Source organism: Canis lupus, chromosome 36 (genome assembly GCF_011100685.1).
Source record: "Canis lupus familiaris isolate Mischka breed German Shepherd chromosome 36, alternate assembly UU_Cfam_GSD_1.0, whole genome shotgun sequence".
Taxonomy (NCBI): Eukaryota; Metazoa; Chordata; class Mammalia; order Carnivora; family Canidae; genus Canis; species Canis lupus.
Window position 1 is genome coordinate 29,873,118 of NC_049257.1, and position 22,554 is coordinate 29,895,671.

Consider the following 22,554-nt stretch of genomic DNA (forward strand, 5'->3'; position numbering starts at 1 on the left):
AGTGATACTGTTCTGTATTTCCTCTTCATTTCCTTATCAGTACTCTTTTTGTCTTATAAAGTACAAGCGAAATAAGATAGGCCGAAGAAACCAGGACAAATTATTCGAAATTTTCAAGAAGGTAAAGTTTATAAACTTTATTGATAAAAGTAGATAAAAACAGGTTTGATCAACAGTGATAGTATCAACTCTTAAAAGAAGATGTCAAATAATTTTTTCTAGACTCTTGTTAGGGATTTGGCTTAAACATACACTAATTGACCAATATGGAACTGAATAGTAGTTGTAAAGTAACCAATGTGTTGACACTGCAAGTATGTAGACACATCGTTTTAAACTCAGCGGTTTCTAAGGACAGACATTAATGGACAGCTCTTTGATTTGCTCTCCCTAATCCGTGGTTGTGTCATGTTTTTACACATAAACAACGTTTTAAAAGCAACAGTATATCCATAATCATATATATATGCATATATCACACTATATTAAACCATTCCTTAATCATGAAAATGTTAGTGTTTGGTATTACAAATACATACACATCCTGGTCCATTCTTCTACTTACCAGGGTTGGTTTTTTTAACAATAGTGGGGAAATTTAATGCTGTCCACGGGACACCTGCAGGGCTCAGTGGTTGACCGTCTGCCTTCGGCCCAGGGCGTGACCCCGGGGTCCTGGAATCGAGTCCCACACTGGGCCCCCCGCAGGGAGCCTGCTTCTCCCTCTGCCTGTGTCTTTGCCCCTCTCTCTCATGAATAAATAAATAAAATCTTTAAAACAAAAACAGTGCTGTCCACATTTTAAAATAGAATGAGGCAATTCTTTTGATCTTGAGTTAGAATTTTTTTTTCCCTCGGTATCCAGTCACTTATTTTAGTCACAGAGGAATTTCATATCTTGGGAAGACACTTGAGAAAACTAAATCTTTAAAATTTTATAGAGTCTAATAATATTGAGAGGCCTAATTTTAAATAAGTTTCATTTGCTTATCGAATCTATCAGTAAGACAGACCCTGAAAATTGTAGTTGCTACTACCAAAATAATAAGACCAATAATGCCATTAATACTCCTTGATTATTGTCTATGATATATTTTCTAAGACTTTCAGTATTTACTATGATCACTTCCGAGAGACATTGAAACCTTAAAATGACCTAAGCCAGTTTGCCCTTTAGAGGGCAGCAGTATTCTACTAAATTAAAACTGAGTTAAATCTAGGTTATCTTCCCAAAGAGGGTTTTATTTAATGCAGTATAAAATAATATACTTTGAAAAATATGAATGGATGTCATCATTTAAAATTACATAAAATTTTTTAAAAGCATTAAATAAAAGAACAAGTTTGTGACTATATAATCATCTAGAAGGATCATTTTTGATTGTCCTATAGTTTCAAAACTTTTCTGAATATTTTGAAAGAGAAGATACACCCATCATAAAAGGTAGATTAGATTCTTTTATCAAATCTTTCCTACCCTCCAGCTATTGTTATCTTAATGATCTATATCAAATTAATGTCCCGTATTAGCCACATTTCAGTAATGTTAGAACTCTTTATGATAAAATAATTGGAATCTTATTTTATATTTTCTATATGGGTCATAAAACAATAAGTAAGCCCTGAAATCTTAGAAGGGTTAAAAATATATCCTTCTACACACAAGTTATTATGAAGTTGTTTCACACTCATTTGACAGTAATTATTTATGAACATGTGAGTTTTATCTCAATCACTCATGCAACTTTTAAACTTAAAAAAAAAAATCCAAGTTTAGTTTACAAAATACCAGATGACAGTTTTGATTTCCTTGATAACTGAATTGACGTTTTTTTCAATTGAAATAATAGAACCGACAAAAATGATAGAATGGTAAATTTTCAGACCCCAAATCTGATAAGGTGGAGCAACATAAAACAGAGATTTATTACGACACATAGACCTTCATCTACAAAAGACATGGGTATTTTCAGCACCAAACACAATTTTCATGAATTGGTTAATTAGCAAGTTATCTAGTTAATACTGGTCAAATCTTTAAGTAACGTTGAGTTGTATGCACCTGTGCACTTAACTGTTTTCAGCTTCCTGTGAGGTTGTGTGCAATCGAAAATGTAAAATTTGGGTGTTTATATAATTTTTAAAAAATAATTTTCACACCAACTATATAGTACCCATAAAGCCAATCTCTAAAATACATATGTAAACAGATTACCAAAATGAGTAAATAACTATTGATTGACCTATATAAATTTTTTGTTATTTTTCTTTTAAATGATGTACCTAATATTTCTGCCAATTAACGTATTTGAATGCGATCGACTTTATTTATTTATTTATTTATTTATTTATTTATTTATTTATTTTTAAAGATTTTATTTATTTTTTCATGAGAGGCACAGAGAGAGAGGCAGAGACACAAGCAGAGGGAGAAGCAGGCTCCACGCAGGGAGCCCAACAGGGGACTCGATCCCGGGACCCCAGGATCACGCCCTGGGTCAAAGACGGTGCTAAACCTCTGAGCCACCCTGGCTGCCCAGTTGGGGTTTTTTTTTTGACAAATTGCATCTAACATTTCCCAAGAAAAATGTCACTTCCATAAGTGACTATTTTTTCCACACAATGGAGAAAAATATATTAAATTTTTGGATTAAAATTGAGAGCTTTCAATAGCTGAAGAAGATGAATGTTTCTAACGCTTTACCTGTAATTCCGGGATATTCTTCACTTTCATCAAGGACGGCATTAAGAGGGGCAGAGGCACAATTAAGCAGCAGATATGTAGACACCCAAAATATCTGTTCTTTCTTCATTGTATAAATCATCTCTGAAATACAGAACCCAGATATATTTAATGAAGAGTTAATGTCGAGTTATCTGTAGACCACCAGGAGCCTTATGCACACCTCCAGATGTAAATTTTTATACTTAATGCGTATTCTCATACACCTCTGTCCACAAATTCCATGAGTCATAAGTAAAGCATGTATATGTAGCATTTAAAATTGTAGACATGCCTATGTTCAGTGCATATGTCTAACATGTCTAATTTCAAGTATGCAACTCATATTTCACCCTCGAAAATAAAATTAAAATGGCAATAATTGAGAGACATCCGTTAATACCGATCAACGTGGCTAAATATGGACTAAGATGCATTTGCAATTCTATTTGCCGTATCTTTCTCACGGCTCTTCTTCTTTCTCAGTCAGAATTAATTATCTTTTAATATTTCTGGCATTTTTCTGTTATTTCATTAGTACAACTTTGAATTCCTGATTTCTCTTTCCCTTGACTTCAGTCTTTCTCTTCAAAAGGAAAAGACGTTTTCCAAATTTTTGTCTTTGTTCCCTTTGAAATATATTTATGCTTTTACAACCAAGTTCCCAGCCAGATTTTCCATGAGATGGCAGACAGAGCTGCTGAAAACAGAAACGTTTAGCATTTTAGCAAGTCCTTTACCCCAGTCTTGCACCCTCGATTTAGGCAGTTAACTGATTCAAAAGAGTTTCACAGAAAAGCGACTTTAAGTGATAAACCAACACATCTGCACTCTAAGGGAAACAGATTTCATCAGGAAAGTGAGACTTCCTCCTTCAAAATGATTTAGAGATCCACGGTGAAAAATAATGGAAAACCACACTGAAATTTTGTTAAGGCTCTTTCTACTTTGGATTCAGGGGTGGAAGGAAATGTGTTCATATAGCGTAGGAAGCGAAAACCAAGGGATGTATGCACAGGTTCAGCCACTGATGTTATCAGAGTCAGGAAGGAAAGAGAAATTTTATCAGTAAGCTCTCAGGAGTCTCTGTTTACTCTTCGAGGGAATGGCAGTGAGTAAGGGACAGGCAGGCTTAGGTAGGGACGCACGGGCAGGGGCCACGGGAGCCGCCTCACACAGCGGTCCGCAAAATGCTGAGATGGAAGGAAACCAGATAAGGGAGCAGACCACCACCTGGTCCCAGATGTTAGGGAGTTTTTTTCTTTCGTGGCTGCGGTGCAATCGCAGAAGATGACCAGGCCACAAAGAAGTAAGTCACGAAGGTGTTACCAATAGGCCTTGCTCCAAGGCAGGTGGCACAGCAACATCAAGGCCAAGGCTCCCTGGTCAAGTGTTCAATGAAACCTCCAGTGGCCACTGGGTCGGGAGCCCTCTCACTCCGAGCCCTCGCTGTGTCCTTGCTCAATCAATGTCCATCCCTTTGCTCACTGTCCTGTGTCCCCGAGATTCATTCTTCGGCTCCGGGAGACGAGAACCCTGCTCTCACGCTTCAACAGCTGCAATGTACACCGTGAAGGTGTCTGTAGCTTTATAATGAATAATAAGCTAATGCCATTTCGGTTTAAGCTTCATGAAAATCGCTAGTGAATGTACAACCTATCCTTTCACCCACTTTGTACATATTAACATATATTTGATTTTCAGTCAGTAGCCACGTTATGTACCTTCCATGTCATAACCTATTTGAATCCACAGATATACATGTGTGTCTATGTGTGCATATAGATAGGCACACACATATATATATAATTTTGGAGAGTCTATCAGCTAAACTTCTAGCTTTTATCTTATTTTTGAAAATGCATTTTTTTCAAGGACTCTTCTATTTCCAGAGCTATACAACCCTATTCGATTTTGAGTGTAAAATATAGCACGTTTTTCTATCCCTTGGCTTAGGGAGCAGGCCACGGTTGTGTGCCTGAAGACCTTGATGAGAATTTGGGTCCTAAGCCCTAGTGACTTTTTTTAAAACTATCAGCCTTGAATGTTGCCTAATTGTAGACGTTTTAGACTTTCCTCGGTTGCAAGGATCAGAAGCCAGCTCCAACAGGTTGGGTCAAAAGGCCACCAGCTCATTCATTCTAGAGAACGTGGGACAATCTAGGAGTAGAAAGGAAGGTTTGGGGTTGGAGCCGAGGGCCAGGGAGCCAAATGCCACCAGGAGTCTCTCCGAGCACTTGCATTCCTTAGTCTGGTTCAGCATAGCCCAGCGTGCCCTAGGTAGAGGGGTGCACAGCCCCGATATTTCCAGGGTCTTAAACCTTGAAAGTCTTCCATTCAAACAGTGTGACTGCTTCTTTTGACGGATGCATGTCAAACAGCTTGAGTACAGCGCTGATGGTTTCAGTTTGGAGGAAGTGCCCCCTCACCTCTGGCCAGGTGTGTCTAAGGTGAAAAGCTGTCAGGAGACTAGCATAGATCTGGAGGAGCCAAAAAGGACTTGCTCTGGGGTTGCGGAGTAGGATGGGGTAACATTGCAAATCCCAGCCCAAGTATGCAGTTTTAGGATGGACCGGACAAGGGCAGCCCCAGGAGGAGTGGACCGCTGCTTCCAGGAGAAGGGAAGGGCGGCGGACAGATAACCCTGAGAGCGTGCACCGTAGCAAGCCGGAGCTGACTCCGGGCTGATCCAGAAGCTGAATTCAATTAGCCGAGCGCCAGTTCAGTGCTCTTTCTTCTCCACAATGTTGCCTCTGAAGAGTGACCAAGAGCACTAAGTAGCTCAGCCTCCCAGGGCAAAGGATTGGCTTGGGCACACCACTGGAGAAACCAGTACAGCTTCTTCTGACACTGATAAAACTCTAATTTGTAGAGATCAATTAGAGTGAGCTGACCTCATTACAGATTGTTGTATTTAATTTCCTTTTTAAAATTTCCAAGTACATCACTAAGTTACGTTGCAAAGTGGCAAACAAGACAGAAGACCACCGGGCCTTTCTGCCCTCTACTTTCCCGAATAGCTGGCGCCATTAAAAATAGCTACTCCCCTACCTGGTATCATGCAGGAAAACTGAAGCAAAGGAGTTCAAAGATCGGAACGGGAAGGATAAAACGTTAAACCTCATAAAAGAAACATAGGGGAATATGTTCGTGATGAGGTTGGTGAAGATTTCTGAATCAGGATACAGACAGCACCAATTATAAAGTAAAATACCGCTAATTGGAGTTCATTAAAATCAAAAACTTCTGCTCATCAAGATGAGCACCACTAAGACACCGAAAAGGCAAGTTGTAAGAAAGTGTTTGGAATCATGTATCTGGAGATTATGCATTAAAAATCTATAAGGAATTACAAATAAACATCCAATTAAAATGGGGTAAAGATTGGCCGGGACTTCTCAGAAGATGATAGGCCAATGGCAAATAAGCATATTAAAAGATACTCAACGTGGGATCCCTGGGTGGCGCAGCGGTTTGGTGCCTGCCTTTGGCCCAGGGCGCGATCCTGGAGACCCAGGATCGAATCCCACGTCGGGCTCCCGGTGCATGGAGCCTGCTTCTCCCTCTGCCTGTGTCTCTGCCTCTCTCTCTCTCTCTCTGTGACTATCATAAATAAATAAATAAATAAATTAAAAAAAAAAAAAAAGATACTCAACGTAATCAGTCATCATGAAAATTAAGATTAACACTACTGTGAGATAGTACAACGGAAATTAATAAAAATTGACCTTCTAAAGTGTTGATGATTTGAGCCTTCACCATTGCTGGTGGGATTATGCTATCACCTGAATTATTTTGTGTTCCCCAAATTCTTATATGGAATCCCAACTCCCAACTATGCTAGTGTTAGGAGGTAGGGCCTTTCAGAGATGATTAGGTCTTAGGGGGGAAGATTCCTGTTCTTATAAAAGAGACCCCACAAAGATCCCTCATCCCTTCCACTATGTGAGGACACGAGCCAGGAGGAGGACTCTCCCTCTTGCTAATCCCCTTTAAATTCGAATTCAATATCAGAAGTTATTTAAGCAAGAAAATATTATAAAAATGTGTTATGTTGGTGACTAGTTGTGTATAATAATACGTTAGACACTAAGAGAGATTAAAAAATCGAGAGAAACCCTTGGCCCTTAGGAAAGTACGCGTAACCAAGTGAGTTAAGTAAAAATGCAATGTTAAATGCCTAAATTCTCAGGATGTCTTTGTATACGCCAGGCACATAGTAGTGGACAATAAATACATGTTCAATGATTTACCTTGAATAAGAATAGTATTTACATTTTGGGGCAATAAACTAAAACCCCGAAAACTTAGCTCTGCCGGCAACCTGTTAAGTAATCTTTGGAAATAAATTTAAATTTCTAAACCTGATTTATAAAACTCGTGACTTTGGCTACATTGTCCTTAAGTTCCATCCCAGTTCTAAAAATTTATTCATCTTAATTAACAGATTTTATACACTCCACAGAATAATTTATGATTCTGTTGTATAACTTACATTTTCTATTCACTTTAATGCTAATCTGCAGTGTCAATTTTATCCTTTTAGGTCAAGATGTGTTCTGAGAATACAAGTTCAGCAAGATGTTATTAGCTGTTACATTAAAAAAGTGTTCTCATAAATAAGTAAATAAAATCTTTATTAAAAAAGTGTTGATACGTTAATATATATGTATATCTGATTTAAAAACATATAGGTTTCTCGACTGTAGGACTTTTATAGGATCTTTATTATGGTAACATGCAACTGTATCTTCTATGGGAGAATATAGTAAATGCATTTCCAAACTTATATGACAAAGGGCTATTTGCCCACAAAACATTTTTGGAAAATACCTTGACAAATAATGTGACATTTAAGGAGAAGTCAGTAGATTTTCTGAACCAGAAAAATATTAGAAAGTATGATGTGATCTGTGCTTCAATAAAATCCAGCATGTATGGGAAAGATGTTGGGAGGGCAAAATTTAAGTGGGATTGACCGCTCGAATGATGCAGAGGATCAGATTGAAATTATGAACAGGGACCCTCCGTGGAACGACAGAGAGACAGCAGGTCTGAGACACTTTTTGAATTAAGTATTGATAAAATTGATGTAATTGATTAAATACAAGATATGAAGGACAGAGAATTCAAGTATATCCTGAGAGAATTATTATGCGAGCCGTACAAATAGGGAAATTAATGTTACTGTTTTATTGATTGGGGTGCATATTAGTGATGAATTTAGTCTGGACAGATTGTATTTGAGGTCGTGTTTTCTAAGCGGACCTGTAGAAAAGCAGTTACAGATGTGAGATAGGGGCTGGGAAATGTTTTGTTGTATCATCAGCATCGTGAGGCAGGGCCTTTTCGCCAAGGGAAGGGGTGCCCAGAAGTCATTTCCTGCTGCCTCTTCCCTTTATTTCCTCTCCATCTTTCTTGTAATTACTTGGCTTTGTGGACACTGCCTACTAATCCCTTGGTTTCAATGAAACTGCTCATTATTGAACAAAAGGTTTAGTACTTTGAACTCACTACTTCTTGTCATGGGAATACTCTTCTATAAAATACTGGAACCGCAGTGTCCTTCTATTAGTTAGGATCCTTTGCAGATATCCTCTCCTCCAAAAGATTTCCTTGGAGCACCATATTTAAAAAGTAACCACCACCAGTTCCTCATCATTCTCTATCTTAGTAAACCAGTTTTATTTTTTTTAAGGTTCTCTGCCTCTTTATTACTGAATTATAGAAATTCTTTGTCGATTAATGGATATTAATTCTTTGCCAAACATATACATTATAAGTATTTTATCTCGGTTTATGGCTTATTTTTTCATTTTCATCTAAGTGTCTTGATGAGCACAAATTTTTACTTTAAGTAAATTTGATTTTTCAAAACAATTCTGTAGTTCAGTAGCTACTCATATATCTTCAGAGTTGTACAAACATTGTCCCAGTCAGTTTTAGAATATTTTCATTATCCTATAAGGAAACTCCTTACCCTTTAGCCATCACCTCCTGGCTTCCCAATTTCTCCATTCTACACCCCTAGGTGACCATTAATCTAATTTCTGTCTCTAAATATCACGTAATTCTAGACATTTCATATGAAATAATCCACTATATGGCCTTTTGTATCTAGCTTCTTTCATTTGGCATAATGTTCTCAAGGTTCATCCGTGCTATAGCATATATCAGGATGTCATTTATTTTTCTTGCTGAAAATATTCCATTGTGTAGAGCTACATGATTCATCCACTTATCAGTTAATGAGCATTTGTGCTTCTTCCGCTTCTTCCACTTTTGGGGTATTATGAATCATGTTATGAACATTTGTGCACAAGTTTTTGAGCAGCCATATGTTTTCATTTCTCTTGGGCATATAACTAAGAGTGGGATTATTGGATCACATGGCAATTCCGCTTAATCTTTTAAGGAGCTGCAAGATTGTTTTTCAGAGCAGCTGCCTTTGGTGCTCTGAAAAAAGTAGTATCCCATTCCTACTAATAATGTTTTGCTTTGTTTTCGGAATAGCACTTATCACCACTTACATATTTATTAGTGTACATGTTCACTGTCTCCATCACTAAAGCATTTTCCATTCTTAACATAGACACTTTATATAACATTCACGATTCTATGTTCAGTACCCAAAATGATGATAAGTAGTACTTGATGAATAAATGAATTAATTAGGATATACTTTGTGAGCTAAAATTAGGTTACGGTATGAATCTTTGGATACAGCCATGCAGTTTTATTTATTTTTTCCAATATCGTCAAAAAATAAAGAGATTAGGAACAGTTGTGATGGAGTCCATCACATGGACATCCATCCATATTTCTTTTTCAAGCTGTGTTTTTTTTTTTTATGTTGCTTATTTCATCTTTCTGGAAGTATGAAATAGTTCGATTAAAAAATTTGTTTAAAGGGAAACTTTTAAAAGAAAAGGTAAATAGAGTAGACTTTATGTTTATTAAATTTTGCTTAAGTGGTATTTTCCAAATCAAAAGAGGAGCAAGAGCGATTGCTAAAATCCAATGCATTGAGATGGCAGTTGCCAAAAGGTATACTTAGAAAAGAGGTAATTAGGTAAAAGAGAAATGTATTATCTGTTATTTCACTATTTATTTATGATATTAATATTCTTGAGAGAGTATGTGAAAGGAAGGGAAGTGGTATGTATGAATCTAGGAAGAGAGGAGCCAAAAATGGAAAGGAAAAGGGAAGAACTTTTGAGTTTTTTTTTTTTTTTACTTATTAAGCATATAAGCTTATCTATGTACTTCACATCAACAATAATCTTCTTAAAAATCTTATCCTATATGAAATATTATGCCCATATTAAGAAAACTGAGGGACGCCTGGGTGGCTCGGTGGTTGAGCTCTGCCTTCAGCCCAGGGCGTGATCCTGGAGTCCTGGGATCGAGTCCCACGTCGGACTCCCTGCATGGAGCCTGCTTCTCCCTCTGCCTGTGTCTGTCTCTCTCTCTCTCTCTCTCTCTCTCTGTGTGTGTGTGTCTCTCATGAATAAATAAATAAAATCTTAAAAAAAAAAAAATTGAGGCTCAGAGAAAGAATATAACTTTTCCAAATAGAAGGAGCCAGAGCTAAGGTTGCACTCGCATCTCTGTAACTCCAGAGCCCGTGGTCATATCACCATACGAGTCTGCCTTCCCAAGAACTGGCCAATCGGTCTTCAGCAATGTCTACAAAATCCCCAGCCTCTAGCTGCCTACAAGGTTACTCTGGTTTGCTTGGCAAGTATATCACCACAGTAGAAATAGCTTTGCTCCTTATGGAAACCAAGAACCACCAAATCCATCCAAGTAATGTTCCATTGCTGTAATCCTAAGTAATTATCTCTCCTTTTTTCCTTCCTCCTTTTTTTTCTTTCTCTTCTGTTTTTCCTTCCTTCCTTTCTTCCTTGTCCCCTTCCCACACTGTCCCCATTTCCTCCCTTCTTTTCTCTTTTTTAGGTTTGTTTAGTGGTTAACAGAAGGAGTCTGGAGTGAGACTGTGTTATGGGCTCAGTTGTGTCCCCCTACAAATTCCTATGTTGAAATCTTAACCCCCAGTACTCCAGATTGTGCTGTATTTGTTGATAAGGGCTTTAAAGAGAATTGCTGGGCTACAAGTTATAAGGTGAATAGTAAAGATCTTAAGATAAAGGGAATAGTTTTCTAAGGATCGCAGTCAGTTGGAGCTAGAAATATGTTGGCAATTTGGCTTTGGTGACTGGAAGAGCACTCAAGGGAGTGGCGGTGGATACCGATGTGGACGGGAACTTATGACCAGATTCAAAGGGCAAAGAGCCCACGGAGAGTGGAAGACACCGATAGTAGGCTGGAATTACAGCATTAGATTTCTAGTACATCATTTTGGGGAAGGCATAAAACGGCTCAGACGGTCACTGATCTATCATTAATAACACCTGCTATTTTATCATCTTTAAGTAAAATCTGGAAAAATTACATATTGTGTTTACTTATATATCATCAGCATTGTGCTTCTGTAATTTAAGCTTCCTAGTTAAAATTTTCTTTTTCACAGATTGTTGAACTTCTTTTTATTTTTTAAAGTCTTACTATTAATTTCTGAGATCAATGCATACTTTGCCATGTCTAAAAGAAAGAAATTTCATTTTGGCTGCTGCTTTGTGGTGCACCAATGAAAGACAGGAGAGACAAAACCCAACAACCAGAAAAGAGGGGAAAAAATAGCTTGAAGAATAATTCCAATTTTCTGCTCAGCAGTGGCTAATGTTGTTATCCTCTTGGTGTTTATTACTGCCATCCACTCAATTTGGCCGATCCCTGGGGGAGCTACGCGTCTGCCCACTAAAACCTGGAGTCTGTTTTTATCTTTAACCTATGTGCTTCCTTGGCTGCTTCTCATCTTGGCTGAGTTTGCTGCACAGTAACACCAAGGATAATGAATGAAGAAGGAAAAAATTAGAATAAAACTTATAGTAGGAGAGGGGAAAGATAAAAACCCTCCAGGGATTCTAATAGTGTTCTTTTTTCTCTTTATGTTTTGAAGTTCATTTTTTTTATAAGTAGTATTTTCAATGGAAAATTTCCAAATATTCATAATGACTAGAGACCGGAAATGGATTTTTCTTAAAAACTATCCTTAATCGGTTTCCAACTCTTGCTACTGATTGTAGAATTTCTGAACTTGCATAATCTCGGTGAGAAGTTTGAGAGCCGGACTTTCTTCAGGAAAAGAGTATTTTTTGAATAAATACATTGTGAGAATGCAAACGCATGAGCAGTTTCCCAAGAGAGGTCTCAGGCACTTTTGCCACATACCAAATTCTAACAAGTCCGTACAGACCCTTCTTTATCTCTTTTTTACCTTCCCCTTAAGGCCCACATTCTTGGAACACTGAGTCATGATTATAAGCATTATTTTGGCATCAGGATTATTTATGTATGAAATAAGATTGAAATTAAGATAAAATGTCGTGAGGCTCTGACTATATGGAATACATACCACATTTATTTTAAGAAAAGATATTAAAAGTACAGAGATACATCATTATGAAACGTCACTTTTTGTAAATGTTTTAACATTTTTTGGTTTCTTCTTTTTAGGATTTTTTAAAGTGTATTTGTGAGAGAGAGAGTGGAAGGGAGAGAGCATGCACGGAGGGAAAGGGAGAAGCAGACTCCCCACTGAGCAGGGAGCCTAATGCGGGGCTCCAACCCCAGGCCCTGATGACCTGAGGTGAAGGCACTTGCTTAACTGACTGAGCCACCCAGGGGCCCCAAAATGGTTTCTTATCTATTAGATTACTGTGTCTTGACAATAATGCTGTACAGCCAATAGGTATATTGAATTTATGTTAGAGATACTGATCTATTTTCCAACATCATATGGCTAAGATGTCTAGTAAGCAACAGAGGCAAGACTAGATCCTGGACTTCCCCACAGCTTCCTTAAAATAAGCAAGACTTATGGGATAGAGACTAAATCCACTTCAGGAAAATATAATTCAATATATTTTAATTACTTAACATCTGTCTGTATTTATTTGTCTTTGAAATATTACCTTATTGTGAATTCAAGACTATAAGTAGACTGCATCACCAAAGGAACTACAGGATAAAAATCAATTTCTCTGGTTTGTTAATCCTACAAGTACAATTCATTAACCCAAATAAGTTTTTACTGTGGTCATTATTATAATTATTATAATTTTTGATTTAGTGAGTTGCCTAAATGCTTTCTGTTCCTGGTTTAAAGTCTATACTTCATTAGTGGTTATATTTATTATTGTATAAATATTTCTACATCACTCTATCCAAATATATGGGAAGTTGGTTTTTGACCCAAGCCTTAGCTAATCACATTTGAGAGGGGCATAGATCAAAGCCTTAAAAAACCGGGGCGGGGAGGGGGGGGTTGTTGCTTACACTCGAGAAAAAGACACAGAGGTTCACTCAGCAAAGACTGAATGAATAGATTAGAACAAGTCTACACAAAGGAACATCTAGAAAAGGTACCTTTTTTTCTCCAAATTTTAGTGGAAATAGAAGCCACATCTACAAACATTAAAAAAATATTTGATTAAAGAACAAAGTTGAAGGAGCACATGGATGGCTCAGTCAGTTGAGCATTTGTCTCTTGGTTTTGGCTCAAGTCAGGATCCCATGCTGGGCTCTGTTGCTCAAGGAGGAATCTACTTGTCCCTCTCCCTCTGTTCCCCTACCTCTCCGGTCTCTCTCTCTCTCTCAAATAAATAAATAAAAACTTATAAAGAGAGGTGTGTATGATATATAATACTATTAGAAGGGGAGGTGGGGAGAGGTGTCCTGATTTGTGAGGAAATTGAAAAGTAAATTCAAGATAATTTGATAATTAAAATGACATGGAAGGTGAGAAAGAAAGAAGAATCAAGGACAGCTACAGTTCCCGATTTAACAAAGGGATCAACAGAGAGCTCCAGGCAATGAGTTGAGAAGCCTAAGGCAAAGAGAATGTTACCTTAGGAGGGTGATGAATTCAACGTGAGGTGGTTTGAAGTATTTGTAAGACTTTCATTGGAGCCGTGACATAAGAAGCCCAACATGGAGATGTGGAGCTCAGAGCAGACATCTCTACTAGAGTTAGAAATATGAGAATCCAACTAGAAATGATAATTACATGTGTAAAGTGGATGAAATTGATTTGACAAGTACTTGCATAGCGTGTGCTAGGGAACAGGCATTCTTTTAAGTGTTTTTACAAACTTAAGGTTATGTAATCTGTGACTGTGTGAGGTGAGTGTGAAGATTAGAAAGGAACACCCCAGAACTAAAGCCCCAAGAATGAGGATGAGGAAAAGAGATCTGAGAAGACAACTAAGAAATAGCCCAGGGAAGCGGGAGGAAGCCTAAAACTGCAGTGGCACAAACGATAAGGGAAGTGGGCACTTCAAGAACTTGTTGCAAGTTGACAATGCCTAAAGCACAGAGCGTTCAAAGTAAAACAGGAGCTTAAAAAAAAAAGAAAGGGCATGGGGTTTAGTGACATTGTCCACATCCTTGCAAAATTACAAAGGATTTGGTCCAGTGGTGTGGGCAGCAGCGGGGGAGCTACCGAAGGAAGTGGAACAGAGGCTGTGACAACAGCAAGTGAGGCTATCATTGTATAGGTGTATCCTGAAATATAAGAGAGCATTTTAAGGAAATTTTTTGTGGAGGGAATAGTTTTATATGTTACTGCCATTAAAGAGAGGGAGACAAAAGCTGAAACAAACAAAAAATAAAATGAATAGAGGGGTGGTTGGGTGGCTCAGTGGGTTGCGCACCCGACTCTTGATTTCAGCTCAGGCCCTGATCTCACAGTCCTGGGGTTAAACCTCTACTCAGGCTCCCTGCTCCTCGGGGAGTCTGCTTGGGATTCTCTCTCTCCCTCTCCTTCTACCGCCCCCCCCCCCATGCATTCTCTCTCTTTCTAAAATAAATAAATAAATAGATTTTTTTTAAAAATTAAAATGAATAGATGATCCTCTAAAATGAATAGAGGATCCCAGGCAACAGGTGAAGAGGGTCTAACTTTGCCCTGAATAAAAGACTATATTTCATAAAACAAGAGATTTTCTTATTTTAGGCAGTGGGGAAATACGATACATTTTCAGGTATGGCCATGTACATGTGTGTTTTGTGAGGGAGGTGTTGAAGAGAAAAATAGAAAGTAGATTTTCCTGCTGTGATTCAATTCTCTACGTGAATAAGAGGTTGAGATTGTTCAAAATTTTGAGAAATAGTGGACTTCTAAAAATGTGAGGGTTTGATATTTTCTCTAGATGAAATGAAGGGAGATACTAAAAATATTCTTATTAATTTATGGGCTCCTGGGATTCAAAATTATAAGTTCATAATAATTTGTGCCTTCAAAAATCAGTGCTCCTTCTCTCCAGATATAAAAATTGAACTTCTGAAGGATCCAGAGTTGGATTTTAACAATTGGACAGACATAAAAGACAAAGAGAGCAAGATATGAGGAGTGTTGGCAAGAGCAAGAGGAAATATATAAGTAACTTATTATTTAATAATCAAACAATTTTTCCTGCATGTGTACATTCTTTGTTCAAAATTATAGATGGTATCTTAAGCTAGCAATATCACACACTTGTAAATTTAAATATATGAAAATGGCTAAATGCAAACCCATGTTTATTTTATCATAAAAATGTTTTGCTTTTAATATAGATATGCAACCTTATGACAACTATCGGGGCAGCACATCCATCCACTGGATGTAATATTATACAAAGTTGAATTGTTAATGAGTAAAAGATAAAGTGGGGAATAATCATGGAAATATGAATTTTAAAACCTGAATACATATGCCTTTTTAAAGATAATCTAAGGAAAATTGATGTCCATGCAGAAAAATATGTTTTTATAAGGGAATATACATTAGACCAGTGCAATTATTTTGAATTTTGAACTTTTTAATAAGATTTATTTATTTTAGAGACAGAGAGAGAGAACTCTCATGAGCGGGGGGGGGGGGGTGGCGGTCAGTGGGAGAGGGAGTAAAGCAGACAGAGCCCTACTCGGGGCTGGATCTCACGACCCCCAGAATCATGACCTGAGTTGAAGAGTGGGATGCTCAACCAGCTGAGCCACCCAGGTCCGCCTCTATTCATTTTATTTTTATTTATTTTTTTTTTCATTTTATTTTTTATTTCAGCTGTATTTTTTAACTTATTAAACTGTTGTTTCAGTTATCTTGTTTATTGAACCACCATTCTTTACCACTTTTTGTTGATATTAGTGAGCTGAATATGTTCATAAATCCAGTTCTCAGAGAAAGATAGATAGCCTATGTCTGCTCCAGAAGCAAATTTATAAATAATAAACTCTTCATTGATCCACATTAATCGGGGATTCCACTTCTCTCACAGTGAATGGTTTAATTGTTTCTCTATGATAAATCTGTGGCCAATGATATGAGCACAGTATGCTATTTTCCAGGGCTGAGAATGGGATACTTTTGAAAAAGGTCCTTGCTCTAAATGGAGCCACATGGCCAAGGCTCACTTGTCTTTATGCAATGCCTGGGGCTGAAGCAACCATCTGTGAGAGTGAGATTCTCCGGGATAACACCTACTTGCTAGGGGCTCCTGGGGGGCTCAGGGGTTGAGCATCTGCCTTCAGCTCAGGTCATGATCCTGGGGTCCTGGGATGGAGCCCCACATCAGGCTCCCTGCTCACTGTTCACCCCCAGCCCCGGCGTGTGCCCTCTTTCTCTCTCTTTCTCAAATAAATAAAATTAAAAAAAAAAAAAACACCTCTACCTGCTATAAATGATGGAAATAAAATGACAGATTTGCTAACCAGTCTTGAAGCGTATCACCTCTGTGCTCTGTATAATAAGACAATATAATGAGATAAGTAGCCTCATGATTTAAGCTGGTGGTGCTGTGACTTTGTCTTACCAGCAGCCACATAACCTAACCGGCAATCATTCTGCTGTTTTTACTCTCACAAACTGGTTATTAATCAATTTGTTTCAACTGTTTTTGATTGGAAAGTGCTTGGAGGAGGAGAAAATAATATCAGTACTACCAAGCCCAGGTCAGAATCCTCTTTTTTTTTTTTTTTTTTTTAATCATTACAGCTGTGTTGACATTAAAATAATGCCTGATCTTTGGCTATAAAAGAGTCAAATTTTAAAAGTTTTTTTAAAAACTATTTTAGTGTGTTTTATTATTTTTTTTAAGTAATCTCTCCACCCAATATGGGACTTGAACTCACCACTGTGAGATGGAGAATTGCATGGTCTCCTCAGTCTCCTGACTAAACCAACCAGGCATCCCTAAAAGAGCCAAATTTTTAGATTGTTCTAGAAGTATATGGAGAGTAAAGATAAAATATGGAAAATAAGCAAAACATTCTGATTTGGTAAGTAAATTAATACTAGAAACACAGAGTGGTTCAAAAATAAAGCAAAATCAGAACAACAAAAGAAACCTCTTGAAATAATTGCAAACTATTGACTCCACCTATGTTTACTTAAAGATTGGCCAATCCACTAGGAAAATGCCTCTTGGGTCTGGCTCTTATTACAGGAAGTCATGTTTCTGGAGAATTGTGTAATGTGAAATTCCCTGATGTTCATTCATCAGTTAAATCGTGACACGTATCTGTATTTTAGATTGTGACAATCTCATTGATAGAAAGCTTTGTTATTCTTTCTTTCCTACAACAAGCAGTTGTCGGATGTGATTTTATAAAGTTTCTTCTAAGAGCGATACATTAAAAGCTGTTCACTGTGGAGGCCTAACTTCTTGTCATTTATAATGTAAGGAAAAAATAAATAAAAAAAGGAAAATCCTGTAGAAAGGAAGTGGTGACACCAGGGAGAAAGAGTGAATATCTCCATGTTATAAACAAATAGCATACATGTGTAAACTATTTATTTTTTTAAAAATCAACAAAAACAGAAGTGGAGAGCATGGTGATACAATTATATAGAGTTAGAGATGAAAGAAACCATAGGGATAAGCATTTTTTAATGAGAACACAGAATCCCAGAAACAGATTTTTCCCCCCAAAGTCTTACATTTGCAAATTGGCAGAACTTCAATTCAAACATGGGAATTGTGACCATTCAAGGAAAAGGCAACTGCACTTCCTATTCTCTCAAGAAAAATCCACTATTCTTGGAAACACCTTCCTCTTTTTTTCCCCTAAAGTGAATTTCAGATTTTTTATCATCTCTAAAAACTAAATTTCGTCAAATTGTAACTAGGAGATTTTTATTCTGTTTTGAGCCTAAGTCCTATAAGTAAAATAAGTCAAGAAGAATTTCATCAATTAAAACAATTTAAAGAAATAATTTGTATGTATATTTTTAAAAAGGAAAAACAAGCTAAACAATAATAAGAAATATTAATTCTTATTTCTAGTTAAGAGAGAACAGAGACCTGTGAAGTAGAGAAGGAAAATTGAGAAGTGATGGGAGGGAAGGAGAGAATAAAGAGATAATTGTAAGTCATGAACAGGGAAAATGTAAATATGTAAAAATATTTCTAAAAGTCTTTAAGTCTGAAGTGAATGTGATACAGATCTGTTAATACTAAAACTACAATGGACAAAGGGAAGCCAAGTAGAAATGCATAATAAAGGAAATAATGCCAAAGATCAAAGATTCTTCATGACATATTTACCCATAATAACTAAAGTCTTTTAGAAAAATATGCGTGGAATTATTTTCTCAAGGTTTTACAGTTAAATCTGTAAGACTTTTTTTTTTTTTTTCAAAAAAGAGGTGGCATTCATTTTTTTGAGCTCACTTTTCCTCATTATAGTGACTCTGATTCCTATACCAACCCAGTCTAGTTAAAAGCAAAATTTGTCATAGCATACTGCCCCCATTTTTATTCTTTAAGGGGAAAAAAACAAATAAAAGTTTGTATTCTATATCTAAGCCAAAATGGAGGTTTCTGAGAATTCAATTCTGTTCATCTACTAATTCTAATAGCTCCAAATAAAAGTAGATGGAAAAAATACAAATGAATACAGTAAATTTAGGTGTGAGGAGAAAGAAAAGAACTAAATATATTAAATGTGGCTTTCTTTTTTGAAATTACTTAAATTCAATTAATTAACATATAATGCATTATTGAGTTCAGAGGAAGAGGTCAGTGATGCATCCGCCTTATATTAACACTCAGTGCTCATCACATCACGTGCCCTCCTTAACATCCATCCCCCAGTTACCCCATCCTCCCACTCCCTCAGCAACGCTCCGTTTGTTTCCTATGATTAAGTCTTATGATTTGTCTTCCTCTCTGATTTCATCTTATTTTTTTCCTCTTTTCCTCTATGATCCTGTTTTGTTTTTTAAATTCCACATATGAGTTAGATCATACAATAATTGTCTTTCTCTGACTGACTTATTTTGCTTTGCATAATACCTTTTAGTTTCATCCATGTCATTGCAAATGGCAAGATTTCTTTTTTTTTTTTTTTTTTTTTTTGATTGCTGTAAAGGAACAGAGAGCCCCAGCAGATCTGAGTCATGGACCTCCAGGAACCCTTAGCACATTGGTCTACAGCTACTTCCATTCAAGACTGTAAAATGCCAGACCCATAAAAGAATGAGAACTATGAGCCCAAAGAATGAAAGGCAATGGTGTCACTTCCTTTTTTATTCAGAGCATCCAACAAATAGTTTTATTTTTTTGTTGGTTCCTTACAATAAATGCTCATTATTTTACATTTTTATAAAGACGAGTTAGTTTGTCCAAATTGTCATCTTTTTCTCCTATCCGAATTTAATCTAATACATACTCATATAATTAGGAATTGGATAACATCTTCTCGTAAAATGCCCTACTTAATTCTTTTGATTGTAATTTTCTGAGGATGGAGAACAGAGTTTTGATTTTTTGGTAAGCTACTTTAAATCTCAATAATTAAGTTAACTTATACATTATTAAAATGTATGACATTGCATACTTTTTGTATCATGCAAAGGATCTAATGTATAAAAAGCAAATAGGTAATGTTCAGCTTTGAAGATACTTTGAAGATATTAAAAACTGAATCTGCTTATTCAATTGTAATGAAAGAACTGAAAGTGATCTTAAAATGAATTATTCTCTTCTTTGGCTTCTCAAAAACATCTTTTCTCAAAGATTTATTTTTCATGGATAACTTCATGGCTTACCTCACACCAAAAACTTTATAAAGAGGGGGCACCTGGCTGTCTCCGTTGGTAGTACATGCCAATCTTGATATCAGGGTTTTGAGTTTGACCCCATGTTGGGTGTAGAGATTGATTAAAATTTTTTTTAAAAATTAAATATTTTATTTACTTGAGAGAGAGAGCAAGCGAGAGATAGCATGAGTAAAGAGGAGGGGCAGAGGGAGCGGGAGAAGAAGACCCCCACCCCTGCTGAGCAGGGAGCTGGACTGGGTATAGATCCTAGGACCCCAGGATCATAGCCTGAGCTGAAGGTAGATGGTTAAACCTCTGAGCCACCCAGGCACTCCTAAAAATCTTTAAAAAAATCTTTATAAAGATAACTTCCTTATCTTGCCTTCTCCAGGACATATTACTACTTGATACTCTTTTTGATCCTAACTCTATATACCGTTTTCTTTAAATATTTAAACGTGTCTCTGATATATCCTTAATGGTGATATGTACGCTCCTGAGAGATCTGAGGGAAACTACAGACACTTTTCTAAAATGCGAATACACATATGCACAGATATTTTTTTTGTACACATTTCCGAAGACCTCATGGATGCCCACTCATTCATGTGTTTTTAAATGAGGCGTCCTATTACAAGGATAGATGGTCACTTGTATCTCTCTGGCTTTTGACTATGGAGATAATAATATGGAAGGCAGTAAGTGGTAGTGGGAAAAGTAATGTTGGTATGACAATGTAATGGCAAACAATGGTGTCTCAAGAACCTTAACTTTTTTAGAGACTTTATTTAAATGATGAATGCAAATCTAAAATGGCTTTAAAGTTGCTGACCACATATAGGAAAAAAAAAAATCTCTCCTGCCATGTAAATTGAGGCTAATCTAAATTCTCCTTAATTAAACATCTTTCCTCAGTTGATACATTCATCGGGATTTTCTTAAGAGAAAAAACACACAACATACAAAAAGAAGTTAATCCTGGGAAGTTAATCCTGGGAATCCTGGGAATCCTTGAATAATGTACACAATCTCGTACATGTTCATAAAATCAAATTCTAATACTAAATATAAATTTTGTCTACAATATTTATCATTTGGAATTATGTTTGCTTCAACTCATATAAATAATTGAGCGGTGAGGTAAACATCCCAATTAATATACATGTAACTGGAGTCCTGGAAAGAGAGGAGTGTGCCTACCAAGGAAAATGGCATCAGATGGAAATATGGATCTATACAAAGTGAAGATGCCACAGCATGTAGCTACATGGTCAAATATAAAAGATTTTTTTAACATTTAAATCTGTTTGAAAGATAATCAGCTCATCAATTTTGACAAATGTGTCATACCAATATACGACGTTAGTAAAAGGAGTTGGGAGCATATGGCTACTCTTTCTAGCTTCATAAGTTTTCTGTAAGTCTAAAGATATTTAATTAAGTTTATTTTAACCAACTGAAACCAGAATAATGACATTGTAGTATGTTACTAATAACGTATATGGAAACAAATTGTGTGACAGCCAGAGCACAAAGGCCAGGGAAGGAAAAGTAGAAAAATACTGTTTGAAGTTTCTTATACTAGAAGAGAAATGGCTTAATATCTCTTGAAAGTAAAACTGGGATAAATCAAAGCTGTATATTCTAAGCCCCAAAACAACCACTAAAATAAAAAGAATGATGGCAAATAAACCAACATAGGAGATAAAACATTCTCATACATGATACTAAATTTAAAAGAAGACCCCCCCAAATAAGTAAAAAAGAAAACAAAAATAGATAGGACCAGTAAAACAATAGCTTAAAGAGGGACTTAAATTCAAACCTATCAATTATCACATCAAATGTAAATGTTCTAATTTAAAGGCAAATATTGTCTGGGGTGCCTGGGTAACTCAGTCAGTTAAACATTCAACTCTTGATTTTGACTCAACTCTTGATTTTGACTCACAGTCTCAGGGCCATGAGATTGAGCCCTGCCCTGGGCTCTACACTGGGGGAGTCTACTTCTCTCCCTTTCTCTCCCTCTGCCCTTCCCCATACTCCAGTGGATGTACACACACACACACACACACACACACACAAACAAGTAAAATCTTAAAAAAAAAAAGGCAAATATTACCTGATTGAGCAAAACATCAAGACCAAATTATATGTTGCCTAAAAGCCCATTTTGTTTTTTTGAATTAAATTCAATTAGCCAACATATAGTACATCATTAGTTTCGAATGTAGAGTCCAATAATTCATCAAGTTGTGAATAATACCCAGTGCCCTCCTTAATGCTCATCAGCCAATTACCATTTTATAAACAAACACACAAGTTAAAAGTGCAAAGACCTTGATATAGACTGATAAAAGAAGAGAGAAGGTACAAATAACTAATGTCAGGAAGTAGAGGTTTCACATCATTATAGATTCTAGTATAAGGAAATATTATAAACGATTTTATGCCTATAAATTTGACAACTTAGGTAAATGGACCAATTTCTTGAAAGACAGAAACTACCAAGGCTCACTCAAGAAGAAGTAGAGAACCTGAATAGTCCTATAATTATTTTTTTAAAATTGAATTTTGTAATTACATACCTTTCCACAAAGAAAATTTCAGTCCCAGATGGTTTCACTGGCAAATTCCACCAAACATTTAAAGAAAAAAAAAATGCTACAAATTTTATATTAACCAC

General features: G+C 36.5%; 1 protein-coding gene across 1 annotated transcript in view; it reads right to left on the minus strand.

Annotated features, from left to right (window-relative positions):
- TFPI (tissue factor pathway inhibitor) overlaps positions 1-22,554 on the minus strand; it is a 51,948-nt gene that overhangs the window by 24,831 nt on the left and 4,563 nt on the right. Inside the window, 1 exon segment of the mRNA NM_001003243.2 lies at positions 2,705-2,827. Within this exon segment, the coding sequence (NP_001003243.1) occupies positions 2,705-2,825 (121 nt within the window). The 5' untranslated portion in view covers positions 2,826-2,827.